At 40.9% G+C, this 15,077-nt stretch overlaps 1 protein-coding gene across 1 annotated transcript in view; it reads left to right on the top strand.

Moving 5' to 3' along the window:
* lrrc2 (leucine rich repeat containing 2) overlaps positions 1-13,548 on the top strand; it is a 29,572-nt gene extending 16,024 nt beyond the window's left edge. Inside the window, exons 8-11 of the mRNA XM_021606757.2 lie at positions 5,471-5,616; positions 6,144-6,296; positions 12,759-12,883; positions 13,074-13,548. Of these exons, the coding sequence (XP_021462432.1) occupies positions 5,471-5,616; positions 6,144-6,296; positions 12,759-12,883; positions 13,074-13,123 (474 nt within the window). The 3' untranslated portion in view covers positions 13,124-13,548. The remainder of the gene's footprint in view (positions 1-5,470; positions 5,617-6,143; positions 6,297-12,758; positions 12,884-13,073) is intronic.
* Positions 13,549-15,077: the final 1,529 nt, after the last annotated feature.

Here is a 15,077-nt window from a genome sequence, read left to right as displayed (position 1 = left end):
TTGGAGTGGGTCTTGGGTGTCTTGGTGTCAGCTTCTATCCTATCAATAACATAATTTGATTAAGTCATACAAAAGTTTGAATTTGATTAAGTCATACAAAAAAACACATTTAAGGGTTTTTCTTTATTTAGACTATTTTCTACATTGTAGAATAATTGTGAAGACATCAAAACTATTAAATAACATATGGAATCATGGAGTAACCAAAAAAGTGTTAAACAAATAAAATACATTTTATATTTGAGATTCTTCAAAGTTGCCACCCTTTGCCTTGATGACAGCTTTGCACACTCTTTGCATTCTCTCAACCAGCTTCATGTGGTAGTCAGCTGGAATGCATTTCAATTAACAGGTGTGCCTTGTTAATTTGTGGAATTTCTTTCCTTCTTATTGCTTTTGAGCCAATCAGTTGTATTGTGACAAGGTAAGGGTGGTATATAGAAGATAGCCCTATTTGGTAAAAGACCAAGTCCATATTTTTTCTTTTTTTATTTCACCTTTATTTAACCAGGTAGGCCAGTTGAGAATAAGTTCTCATTTACAACTGCGAACTGGACAAGATAAAGCAAAGCCGTGTGACAAAAACAACAACACAGAGTTACACGTGATAAACAAACGTACAGTCAATAACACAATAGAAAAATCTGTATACAGTGTGTGCAAATTAAATAAGGAGGTAAGGCAATAAATAGGCCATAGTGGCGAAGTAAATACAATTTAGCAATTAACACTGGCGTGAAAGATGTGCAGATGAGGATGTGCAAATAGAAATACTGGTGTGCAAAATAGCAGAAAAACAAAATCAAATAAGGGGAGAAGGTAGGTAGTTGGTAAGAACAGCTCAAATAAGGCAAGAACAATATGGCAAGAACAGCTCAAATAAGCAAAGACAAATTACAGTCCATCATTACATGAAGATCAGTCAATACGGAAAATTTCAAGAACTTGGAAAGTTTCTTTAAGTGCAGTCACAAGAACCATCAAGCACTATGATGAAACTGTCTGTCATGAGGACCTCTACAGAAAAGGAAGACCCAGAGTTACCTCTGCTGCAGAGGATAAGTTCATTAGAGTTACCAACCTCAGAAATTGTAGACCAAATAAATGCTTCACAGAGTTCAAGTAACAGACACATCTCAACATCAACTGTTCAGAGGAGACTGTGTGAATTAGGCATTCAAGGTCAAATTTCTACGAAGAAACCACTACTAAAGCACACCAATAATAAGAAGAGACTTGCTTGGGCCAAGAAACACGGGCAATGGAGATTAGACCGGTGGAAATCTGTCTGATGAGTCCAAATGTGTGATTTTTGGTTCCAACCGCCGTGTCTTTGTGAGACACAGAGTAGGTGAATGAATGATCTCCGCATGAGTGGTTCCCACCGTGAAGCATAGAGGAGGAGGTCTGATGGTGTGGGTGTGCTTTGCTGGTGATACTGTCTGTGATTTATTTAGAATTCAAGGCACACTTAACCAGCATGGCTACCACAGCATTCTGCAGCGATACGCCATCCCATCTGGTTTGCATTTAGTGGGACTATCATTTGTTTATCAACAGGACAATGACCCAAAACACACCTCCAGGCTGTGTAAGGGCTATTTGACGAAGAAGGAGAGTGATGGAGTGGTGCATCAGTTGACCTGGCCTCCACAATCAATTGACCTCAACCCAATTGAGATGGTTTGAGATGAGTTGTACCTCAGAGTGAATGAAAGGCAGCCAACAAGTGCTCCTCAGCATATGTGAGAACTCCTTCAAGACTGTTGGAAAAACATTCATCATAAAGCTGTTTGAGAGATTGTCAAGAGTGTGCAAAGCTGTCATTAATTTGACAACAGCCAGTGAAAGTGCAGGGCGCCAAATTCAAACAACAGAAATCTCATAATTAAAATTCCTCAAACGTACAAGTATTATACACCATTTTAAAGATAAACTTGTTGTTAATCCCACCACAGTGTTCAATTTCAAAAAGGCTTTATGACAAAAGTATTCCATGCGATTATGTTAGGTCAGCGCCTAGTCACAAAAAAACGCAATTTTTCCAGCCAGAGAGGAGTCACAAGAAGCAGAAATAGAGATGAAATGAATCACTAACCTTTGATGATCTTCATCAGATGGCACTCATAGGACTTCATGTTACACAATACATATATGTTTTGTTCGATAAAGTTCATATTTATATCCAAAAATCTCAGTTTACATTGGCGTGTTATGTTCAGTAATGTTTTGCTTCTCTGATTTTGCAGAGAGCCACATCAATTTACAGAAATACTCATCAGAAATGTTTATGAAAGATACAAGTGTTACACATATAATTAAAGATGTACTTCTCCTTAATGCAACCGCTGTGTCAGATTTCAAAAAAGCTTTACTGCAAGTACAGCGCTCAGCTACAAAAACAAGCCATACAGATACCCACCATGTTGTGGAGTCAGTCAGAAATAGCATTATAAATATTCACTTACCTTTGATGATCTTCATTGGAATGCACTCCCAGGAATCCCAGTTCCACAATAAATGTTTGTTTTGTTCGATAAAGTCCATGATTTATGTCCAAATACCTCCTTTTTGTAAGCGCGTTTAGTCCAGTAATCCAAAATGCACAAGGCGAGAGCACTAGGTCCAGACGAAAAGTCTAAAAAGTTATATTACAGTTCGTAGAAACATGTCAAACAATGTATATAATCAATCTTTAGGATGTTTTTATCATAAATCTTCTTTAATGTTTCAACCGGATAATTCCTTTGTCTTTAGAAAGGAATAGGAGCTCAGCTCGTACTCACGGCTGCACGCGTGACTAAACTAATGGCTTTCTGCCAGACCCCTGATTCAAACAGCTTTTATTCCCTCCCCCTTCATAGAAAAAGCCTGAAACAATGTTCTAAAGACAGTTGACATCTAGTGGAAGCCTTAGAAAGTGCAATCGGACTCAATGTACACTGTATGTTGGATAGGCACTCACTTGAAAAACTACAAACCTCAGATTTCCCACTTCCTGTTTGGATTTTTCTCAGGTTTTTGCCTGCCATATGAGTTCTGTTATACTCACAGACATCCTAAAATGCATATCTCAGCTTCTGGGCCTGAGTAGTAGGCAGTTTACTCTGGGCACCTTATTCATCCAAGCTACTCAATACTGCCCCCCCAGTCCAAAGAGGTTAAAACATTTTTGGTTACTACACGATTCCATATGTGTTATGTCATAGTTTTGATGCCTTCACTATTATTCTACAATGTAGAAAATAGTCTAAATAAAGTAAAACCCTTGAATGTGTAGGTGTCCAAACTTTTGACTGGTACTGTATGTATTTACACACAAAAACAGTTGAATAATACAATATTTAATAAATTGTCTTCCTCAAACAAAGGGGGTGATGACACAATCTTTGCAAGAGGGAGGCATCATTCTGATTTCATTGGTCCTCAACTCGCAGCTCAAACACTTAATTCAGGATAAATGTTAGCCCTGAGTTAGTCTGCCCCGGAGAAGGTTAGATCTGAAGGATTTGTTGCCATAGAAATTGACCTAACTAAAAGGTAAGCCATAATCATATGACTGGTTATCCCAAGTTGAACTCAGAGTTGACCAAAGTTACGTCACTAACTCCTCAAACCTGATTTGTATGATACCACTCTGGTCTCATAGACTGTAACATCGTAAATGAAAATCCAAAATTAACCCTTTAACCTAACTTCTAACCTTATCCTTAACCCCTAGCCTACCTAACGTTAGCCACCTAGCTAATGTTAGCGTTAGCCACCTAGCTAACATTAGCCACAACAAATTGGAATTCATAAAATATCATGTATTGCATATATTGAACATATTGTACGAATTGCAATTTCTGACATATACAGATTGTAATTCAAACCATATCATGCTAATTGTAATTTGTAACATATCATACGAAATGGATGATGGACATCCACAAAGTAATACATACAAACGTAACATATCATACTAATTAGAGTGTCCCGGATTTTTGTTTACTATGTTACATCTACCCTAAGCCCAGGTTGCAGCACTCAGGCAAAGTTGCAGTGGGTTGGTCGGCTTCTTGAGGGAGAGGTCAAGCAGTCTGATTATCTCCTCTCGTGGGACCCTGTATTTTTTAAGGAAAGCCCCATCATTGTGAGTCTGCAACAGGCTCAGGTTGTTGTAAATATGCACATTTATATACACCAACCAACTGCGCGGCAGTCGCTGCAAGTTCTGTTACAGAGCAACAATCCTCTGAATAGCAGCCATGCTATATTACTGTTGTTCCGCTGATCTCTGACCTCTAGCTGGATGTTTACACTGTCCAAGGTCTTTCCAAAAGTGTCTGGAACTCTATTGGAGGGATGCAACACCATTATTTCTCGAGAAATTCCATAATTTGGTGTTTTGTTTATGGTGGTGGAAAATGTTGTCTCAGGCGCCTCTCTAGAATCTCTATAAAAGTCTTTAATTGGGTTGAGATCTGGTGACTGAGACTGCCATGGGATATGGTTTACATCATATTCATGCTTATCAAACCATTGTGACCACTTGTGCCCTGTAGATGGGGGCATTGTCATCCTATGGGGGCATAGCCATGGTAGCCAAAATAATGGCCTATCCATCATTTTTATATATGACTCTAAGTATGATGGGATGTTTATTGCTTAATTAACTCAGGAACCACACCTACGTGGAAGCACCTGCTTTCAATATACTTTGTATCCCTCATTTACTCAAGTGTTTCCATGATTTTGTCAGTTAACTGTATTAGAACCAGGTATTTCCACTGAGTGTAAAAAAACATTAAGAACACTCTCTCCATGATATAGACTGACCGGGTGAATGCAGTTGAACGCTATTATCCCTTATTGATGTCACTTGTTAAATCCACTTCAATCAGTGTAGATGAAGGGGAAGAGACCGGTTAAAGAAGGATTTTTAAGCCTTGAGACAATTGAGACATGGATTGTGTATGTGTGCCATTTAAAGGGTGAATGGGCAAGACAAAGGATTTAAGTGCCTTTGAATGGGCTATGGTACTAGGTGCCAAGAGCACTGGTTTGTGTCAAAAACTGCAACACTGCTGGGTTTTACAAGCTCAACAGTTTCCTGTGTGTATCATGAATGGTCCACCCAAAGGACATCCAGCCAACTTGACACAACTGTGGGAAACATTGTAGTCAACATGGGCCACCATCCCTGTGAAACGCTTTTGACACCTTAAAGTCCGTACCCCTATGAATTGAGGCTGTCCTAAAGGGGGGATACTCGATATTAGGAAGGTGTTCTTAATGTTTGTACACTCAGTGTGTATACTGCACAACAAGCAACAATGGCAAACCACAACCATGCGAAAACTTAACAAAAATGCAAAAGGTCTCATTCTGTGATGATAATGTTTTATAAGGCCTTTATTGTAGGGATTTGTTTTCTTGCTACTGCTCTTCTATGTAAACACAGAATAAATCAGAGTCTTTGTTTCAGTTGAGCAATCTCAAGAAAGTCACACATCTGGATATAGCGGAAAACCAATTCGCCAGCATACCCATCTGTGCTCTTCGTATGACAAGCCTACAATTGTTGGATATGAGTATCAACATGTTGACGGATTTGCCTGAGGATATGGACAGGTATGTGAAGCATAGCCTTAATGCTATAACAGATTACCATTTCATCATTCATCACTCACACATTACCATAATGTATTATCATCATGATCATCTAATGATAAAAGTTTCATATTCATAAATTATATTAAAATGGTTATAATGATGACATGTTTCCACTTCGGGTGGGGGCAACCTTCTGCCTGGAGAGCTACTGAGTGTGCAGGTTTTTTCTCCAACCCTGCTGAATGCTCTGTTAATCAGCTGCTCATCAGGATCTTGATTAGCTGGGGTGTATTTGCTAGTGCAAATCGTAGCAAAGTATTTGGCAACGAAAAATGTTCTGCAAGAAAAACTAGTTAATTTTTGGACAAATTTAGGTAGGACCCTCCACGTTTTGTCGCATTTTCTTTGGTTTAGTTCCTAGTGAGTACACCCCTGAATTAGATATGTGTTGGGTTAAGGTAAAAGCCTCTACCTTGTAGCTCTCTAGGAGGAGGGTTGGCCGCCGCTTCTTTAACTATTCCCAATATCTCCTGTGTCCGATTCAGGTTGGAAGAATTGGAATCCTTGTTTGTTCATAAGAATAACATGTCATATTTGCCAAAGTGTTTGGTAAATATCACTACACTCAAGATGATTGTTGTTAGTGGAGACACATTGATCTGCTGGCCTTCAGGGCTTAAAGAAAATCCTGCCATCAAGTAAGTCTGACGAGATGACTGAGAGTGATTAGTATCATAATATGTGGAACGACATTTATTGGATATTTCAAACTTTTTTAACAAATCAAAAACTGAAAAATTGGGCGTGCAAAATTATTCAGCCCCCTTAAGTTAATACTTTGTAGCGCCACCTTTTGCTGCGATTACAGCTGTAAGTCGCTTGGGGTATGTCTCTATCCGTTTTGCACATCGAGAGACTGACATTTTTTCCCATTCCTCCTTGCAAAACAGCTCGAGCTCAGTGAGGTTGGATGGAGAGCATTTGTGAACAGCAGTTTTCAGTTCTTTCCACAGATTCTCGATTGGATTCAGGTCTGGACTTTGACTTGGCCATTCTAACACCTGGATATGTTTATTTTTGAACCATTCCATTGTAAATTTTGCTTTATGTTTTGGATCATTGTCTTGTTGGAAGACAAATCTCCGTCCCAGTCTCAGGTCTTTTGCAGACTCCATCAGGTTTTCTTCCAGAATGGTCCTGTATTTGGCTCCATCCATCTTCCCATCAATTTTAACCATCTTCCCTGTCCCTGCTGAAGAAAAGCAGGCCCAAACCATGATGCTGCCACCACTATGTTTGACAGTGGGGATGGTGTGTTCAGGGTGATGAGCTGTGTTGCTTTTACGCCAAACATAACGTTTTGCATTGTTGCCAAAAAGTTCAATTTTGGTTTCATCTGACCAGAGCACCTTCTTCCACATGTTTGGTGTGTCTCCCAGGTGGCTTGTGGCAAACTTTAAACTACACTTTTTATGGATATCTTTAAGAAATGGCTTTCTTCTTGCCACTCTTCCATAAAGGCCAGATTTGTGCAATATACGACTGATTGTTGTCCTATGGACAGAGTCTCCCACCTCAGCTGTAGATCTCTGCAGTTCATCCAGAGTGATCATGGGCCTCTTGGCTGCATCTCTGATCAGTCTTCTCCTTGTATGAGCTGAAAGTTTAGAGGGACGGCCAGGACTTGGTAGATTTGCAGTGGTCTGATACTCCTTCCATTTCAATATTATCGCTTGCACAGTGCTCCTTGGGATGTTTAAAGCTTGGGAAATCTTTTTGTATCCAAATCCGGCTTTAAACTTCTTCACAACAGTATCTCGGACCTGCCTGGTGTGTTCCTTGTTCTTCATGATGCTCTCTGCGCTTTTAACGGACCTCTGAGACTATCACAGTGCAGGCGCATTCATACGGAGACTTGATTACACACAGGTGGATTGTATTTATCATCATTAGTCATTTAGGTCAACATTGGATCATTCAGAGATCCTCACTGAACTTCTGGAGAGAGTTTGCTGCACTGAAAGTAAAGGGGCTGAATAATTTTGCACGGCCAATTTTTCAGTTTTTGATTTGTTAAAAAAGTTTGAAATATCCAATAAATGTCGTTCCACTTCATGATTGTGTCCCACTTGTTGTTGATTCTTCACAAAAAAATACAGTTTTATATCTTTATGTTTGAAGCCTGAAATGTGGCAAAAGGTCGCAAAGTTCAAGGGGGCCGAATACTTTCGCAAGACACTGTATATACAAAAGTTTGTGGACACCCGTTCAAATTAGTGGATTTGGCTATTTCAGACACACCCATTGCTGACAAGTGTATAAAATCGAGCATACAGTCATGCAATCTCCAAAGACAAACATTGGCAGTAGAAAGGCCTTACTGAAGAGCTCAGTGACTTTCAACTTGGTACTGTCATAGGATAAAATTCTATTAAATTGTATTGGTCACATACACATTCAGCAGATGTTACTGCGGGTGTGGCGAAATGCTTGTGTTTCTAACTCCAACAGTGCAAAACTATCTTGCAAGTAACATCAAACAATTTCACAAGAATACACACAATACACACAAATCTAAGTAAAGGAATGGAATTAAGAATATAAATATAAGGACGAGCAATGTCAAAGCGGCATAGACTAAGATACAATAGAATAGAATACAGTTTATACAAATGAGATGACTAATGCAAAATATGTAAACATTATTAAAGTGACTAGTGTTTAATTTATTAAAGTGGTTAGTGATTTCATGTCCATGTACACTACCGTTCAAAAGTTTGGGGTCACTTAGAAATGTCCTTGTTTTTAAAAGAAAATCACATTTGTTGTCAATTAAAATAACATCAAATTATATCAAATTGATCAGAAATACAGTTAATGTTGTAAATTACTTTTGTTTCTGGAAACGGCTGATTTTTAATGGAATATCTACATAGGCGTAGAGGCCCATTATCAGAAACCATCACTCCTGTGTTCCAATAGCACGTTGTGTTAGCTAATCCAGGTTTATAATTTTAAAAGGCTAATTGATCATAAGAAAACCATTTTGCAATTACATTAGCACAGCTGAAAACTGTTATGCTGCTTAAAGAAGCAATAAAACTGGCCTTCTTCAGACAAGTTGAGTATCTGGAGCATCAGCAATTGTGGGTTCGATTAAGGGCTCAAAATGGCCAGAAACAAAGAACTTTCTTCTGAAACTCGTCTGTCTATTCTTGTTCTGAGAAATGAAGGCTATTCCATGCGGGAAATTGCCAAGAAACTGAAGATCTCGTACAACGCTGTGTATAACTCCCTTCACAGAACCTGCAAACTGGCTCAAACCAGAATAGAAAGAGGAGTGGGAGGCCCCGGTGCACAACTGAGCAAGAGGACAAGTACATTAGAGTGTCTAGTTTGAGAAACAGACGCCTCACAAGTCCTCAACTGGCAGCTTCAATCAATAATACCTGCAAAATCCCAGTCTCAATGTCAACATTGAAGAGGCGACTCCGGGATGCTGGCCTTCTAGGCAGAGTTGTAAAGAAAAAGCCATATCTCAGACTGGCCAATAAAAAGAAAAGATTAAGATGGGGAAAAGAAGACTGGACAGAGGAACTCTGCCTAGAAGACCAGCATCCCGGAGTCGCCTTTCACTGTTGACGCTGAGATTGGTGATCTTTTTGGCCTTACCGTGACATCGGGTGCTATAGGTGTCCTGGAGGGCAGGTAGTTTGCCCCCAGTGATGCATTGGGCAGACTCTGGTGAACCCTGAGGTTGTGGTCGGTGCAGTTTCCATACCAGGCGGTGATTGTGCATCTGTAAAAGTTTGTGAGGGTTTTAGGTGCCAAGCCAAATTTCTTCAGCCTCCTGAGGTTGAAGAGGCGCTGTTGCGCCTTCTTCACCACACTGTCTGTGTGGGTGGACCATTTCAGTTTGTTAGTGATGTGTCTTTTCGATGTGGATAGGGGGATGCTCCCTCTGCTCTTTCCTGAAGTCCACAATAATCTCCTTTGATTTGTTGACATTGAGTGAGAGGTTATTTTCCTGGCACCACACTCCCAGAGCCCTCACCTCTTCCTTGTAGGCTTTGTCGATGTTGGTAATCACGCCTACTACTGTTGTGTCATCTGGAAACTTGATGATTGTGTTGTAGGTGTGCGTGGCCACGCAGTCATGGGTGAACAGGGAGTACAGGAGGGGGCTGATTACACACCCTTGTGGGGCCCCAGTGTTGAGGATCAGCGAAGTGTAGGTGTTGTTTCCTACCTTCACCACCTGGGGGCGGCCCGTCAGGAAGTCGAGGACCCAGTTGCACAGGCCTGTGTTCAGATCTAGGGCCTCAAGCTTAATGTGGAGCTTGGAGGGTACTATGGTGTTGAATGCTGAACTATAGTCAATGAACAGTATTCTTACATAGGTATTCCTCTTATCCAGATGGGATAGGGCAGTGTGCAGTGCAATGGCGATTGCATCGTCTGCGGATCTATTGGGGCGGTAAGCAAATTGAAGTGGGTCTAGGGTGTCAGGTAAGGTAGAGGTGACATGATCCTTGACTTGTCTCTCAAAGCACTTGTGAGAAGTGAGTGCTACGGGGCAATAGTCATTTAGTTACCTTTGCTTTCTTGGGTACAGGAACAATGGTGGCCATCTTGAAGCATGTGAGGACAGCAGACTGGGATAGGGAGAGATTGAATATGTCCATAAACACACCAGCCAGCTGGTCTACACATGCTCTGAGGACGCGGCTAGGGATGCCATCTGTGCCGGCAGCCTTTCAAGGGTTAACACGTTTAAAAGTCTTACTCTTGTCGGCCACAGAGAAGGAGAGCCCACAGTCCTCGGTAAGCGGGCCGCATCGGTGGCGCTGTCTTATTCTTAAAGCAGGCGAAGAAGGTGTTTTGTAGTTCGTGATTGTCTGTAGACCCTGCCACATACCCCTTGAGTCTGAGCCGTTGAATTGCGACTCCACTTTGTCTCTATACTGACGTTTTGCCTGTTTGAATGCCTTGCAGAGGGAATAACTACATTGTTTGTATTCTGCCATATTCACAGTCACCTTTCAACGGTTAAATGCAGTGGTTTGCACTTTCAGTTTTACGCAAATGCTGCCATCTAGCCACGGTTTCTTTTTAGGGTAGGTTTTAATAGTCACAGTGGAAACAACTTCTCCTATACACTTCCTGATAAACTCAGTCACCGTATCAGTATATTCATCAATGCTATTCTTGGAGGCTACCCGGAACATATTCCAGTCTGCGTGATCAAAACAATCTTGAAGTGTGGATTCCGATTGGTCAGACCAGCGTTGAATAGTCCGTACTTCCTGTTTGAGTTTCTGGCTATAGGAAGGGCGGAGCAAAATGGAGTCATGATCAGATTTGCCGAATAGAGGGCGGGGGAGGGCCTTGCAGGCATCCCAGAAGTTGGAGTAGCAGTGGTCAAGTGTTTTAGCAGCACGAGTACTACAGTCGATGTGTTGAATTTTGGTAGCACTTTCCTCAAATTTGCCTTGTTAAAAATCCAGCTACAATAAATGCGGCCTCAGGATATGTGGTTTCCAGTATGCATAAAGTCCAGTGAAGTTCTTTGATGGCTGTCGTGGTATCGGCTTGAGGGAGAATATACACGGCTGTGACTATACCCGCATTAGATTGTGAGGTGTTCTAGGTCAGATGAAGAAAAGGACTTGAGTTCCTGTATGTTATCACAATCACACAATGAGTAGTAAATCATTTAACATACACCCCCGCCCTTCTTCTTCCTGGAGAGATATTTATTTCTGGCTGCGCGATGAACTGAGAACCCAACTGGCTGTTCGGACTCAGACCGTAAATCCCAAGAGAGCATTGTTTCCGTGAACCAGAGTATGTTACAATCCCTGATGTATATCTGGAAGGAAATCCTCAGGTCATCAACTTTATTATCGAGAGACTAAACATTAGTGAGTAATATACTCGGAAGCGGTTGGTGCTGTGCACGCCTCCTGAGTCAGACGGTGATGTTTTGGGTCAGCCTCTGAAATCAGTTCAATTGCCCTGGGGGGTACAAACAAAGGATTTGATTCAGGAAAGTCGTATTCCTGGTCGAAATGCTGGTAATGCTGGTGAGTTATCGCCGCACTGATATCTAAAAGTTCTTCCCGGCTGTATGTAATAACACAAAAATTATTCTGGCCTAATAATGTAAGAAATAACATACAATCAAAACAAAATGCTGCAACGTTGCCTAGGGGCTAGAAGCATGGCTGCCCTCTCTATCGGCACCATTTTTTTAATCGATCCCCTTAGTGCCAACAAGTCAGTTCATCAAATTTCTGTACTGCTAGAGCCGTCTCAGTCAACTGTAAGTGCTGTTATTGTGAAGTGGAAACGTCTAGGAGCAGCAACGGCTCAGCCACAAAGTTGCAGGCCACAGAATCTCACAGAACGGGACTGCCGAGTGCTGAAACGCGTAGCGCATAAAAATCGCGCATAATAAAATAAAAAATCGCGCATAATAAAGAACGCTACCTGCCCCAATGCATAGAACCAGCTGTAAAGTTTGGTGGAGGAGGAATAATGGTCTGGGGCTGTTTTTCATGGTTCAGGCTAGGTCCCTTAGTTCTAGTGAAGGGAAATCTTAATGCTACATTATACAATGACAATCTAGACAATTCTGTGCTTCCAACTTTGTGGCAACAGTTTGGGGAAGGCCCTTTCCTGTTTCAGCATGAGAATGTTCCCGTGCACAAAGCGAGTTCCATCCAGAAATGGTTTGTCAAGATCGGTGCGGAAGAACTTGACTGGCCTGTACAGAGCCCTGACCTTAACTCCATCAAATACTTTTGGGATGAATTGGAACGCCGACTGCAAGCCAGGCCTAATCGCCCAACCTCACTGATGCTCCTGTGGTTGAATGGAAGCAAGTTCCCCGCAGCAATGTTCCAACATCTAGACATCTAGTGGAAAGCTTTCCCAGATCAAAATGAATCAAATCTGTAACATATTACATCATATACTACAACAAAGGTCATGTTATATGATCTCATGACATTTGTTCTAATGAAAGGGGAACTAAATCAAATGGGGGAACAAGATTGGGACAACACAGGATAATTTTTTCTGTATTAAAAAAACTGGGTCCAGATGATAAATATTAAATTAAAATTGAAAATATGTGATATGCCTTTTCTTTTCAGATTCATTAAGCTATATGACAACATGGTTGATGAAATAATGGAGGGGGATGATGAGATATTGGAAACAAGGCAAGACCATCACAAAGAATTTATGCAGACATACATTGACACAGTGAAGGACAGAGGTAAGACATCGCTTTTCATATTTGTGGGTTGTTTCACTGTTGGACGAGTTAGCAATTACTTAGCAAGACATTAGATCCATCCACCACAGACGATTTCTTTACCACTCAAGGCACTCATATGTCTAATACTGTATTATTGTGTAGCCTATAAATGCAGAGTTCGACATGTAAATTTATAATTTCTCTCCAGAAACTGCTCCAACATACACCACCAAAGTGTCATTCTCATGCTGTCTGTAATGGAGATTCAGATGACCAGAAGAAAACGGACAACCATGCTGCTGTGCATGCATTGCATGTCAATCCTCTGAACACTTGTAAACAGTGGCCGAGTTCCAGGCTGACTACATTGCAGATGCATGCCAAAACTCACATCACCTGGATAGATGTTTAACACAGGGGCGTAGGCATGTAACGCTCTTTACTTGTCAGTGTTCCAAATGGGATATTATTTACCTAAACATACAAACACCATCAGATAGAATTCATAGCAAGCAGTGCATTGGGTTAGTCAGTTTTGAATAAATATAACAGAAGAGATGAACTGGAATTATTTTTTTATTTTTAAAAATGTCACCTTTATTTAACCAGGTAAGCTAGTTGAGAACAAGCTCTCATTTACAACTACGACCTGGCCAAGATAAAGCAAAGCAGTGTGACAGAAACAACAACACAGAGTTACACATGGAATAAACAAGCGTACAGTCAATAACATAATAGAAAAAAAGAAAGTCTATATACAGTGTGTGCAAATGGCATGAGGAGGTAAGGCAATAAATAGACCATAGTAGCAAAGTAATTACAATTTAGAAGATTAACACTGGAGTGATAGATGAGCAGATGATGATGAGCAGATGATGGTGTGTAAGTACTGATACTGTTGTGCAAAAGACTAGCAAAGTAAACGAAAACAATATGGGGATGAGGTAGGTAGATTGGGTGGGCTATTTACAGATGGACTATGTACAGCTGCAGCAATCGGTTAGCTGCTCAGATAGCTGATGTTTAAGGTTAGTGAGGGCAATGTAAGTCTCCAGCTTCAGCGATTTTTGCAATTCGTTCCAGTCACTGGCAGCAGCGAACTGGAAGGAAAGGCGGCCAATGGAGGTGTTGGCTTTGGGGATGACCAGTGAGATATACCTGCTGGAGCGCGTGCTACGGGTGGGTGTTGTTATCGTGACCAGTGAGGTGAGATAAGGCGGAGCTTTACCTAGCATAGACTTATAGATGACCTGGAGCCAGTGGGTCTGGCGACGAATATGTAGCGAGGACCAGCCAACTAGGTCATACAGGTCGCAGTGGTGGGTGGCATAAGGCGCTTTGGTAACAAAACGGATGGCACTGTGATAGACTACATCCAATTTGCTGAGTAGAGTATTGGAAGCTATTTTGTAGATGACATCGCCGAAGTCGAGGATCGGTAGGAGAGTCAGTTTTACTAGGGTATGTTTGGCGGCGTGAGTGAAGGAGGCTTTGTTGCGAAATAGAAAGCCGATTCTGGATTTGATTTTGGATTGGATTTGATATGAGTCTGGAAGGAGACTTTACAGTCTAGCCAGACACCTAGGTATTTGTAGTTGTCCACGTATTCTAGGTCAGAACCGTCCAGTGAATGACATTCACTCTCATGGGATGGGTTGCCAAAAATAACTAACTGGAAGCCACATCCCCAATAAGCCACAAATATGACTGCAATGAAGCTTATATCCTTGTGCTTCTATGCCACTTCCTATTTCATTTGTTCATTTAGCAAACAAGACAGCTCATATTCCAGTGCCTTTGTCACAGTCAACCACCTAAATTTGATCTTTAATTAGTTATAAAATTGCAGGAAATTATCTTTAAAACAGCAACATTTTCTCTCAGCCTTATGGCAAAATGTAAAGAATAGCATGAGATTAGCTATAAAACAGCACATTTTTCTCTTTGCCCCATGATTTTTTTTTTTTTTTAAACACAAAATTGGCCCATGCCACTGTTTTAACATATAAACTAACTCCATCATATAATTTTGCAATCTGATGCCAACGCAGTCGATGACATTTCACACAACCATTGGTTGATGCAATGCAATGTCTGCAATGAAGTTGACCTGGAACAGAACAGTTCGTTTTTCAAGATTCTGGATGGGTTAATGTTGTGCCATGATTACTAGTCTCTGCTGGAGTGCAATATCATTTTAAAATGTTGCAAT

Source organism: Oncorhynchus mykiss, chromosome 6 (assembly GCF_013265735.2).
Source record: "Oncorhynchus mykiss isolate Arlee chromosome 6, USDA_OmykA_1.1, whole genome shotgun sequence".
NCBI lineage: Eukaryota > Metazoa > Chordata > Actinopteri > Salmoniformes > Salmonidae > Oncorhynchus > Oncorhynchus mykiss.
The sequence above is the reverse complement of the archived record's forward strand: the minus strand, read 5'-3'. Positions and strand labels throughout refer to the sequence as shown.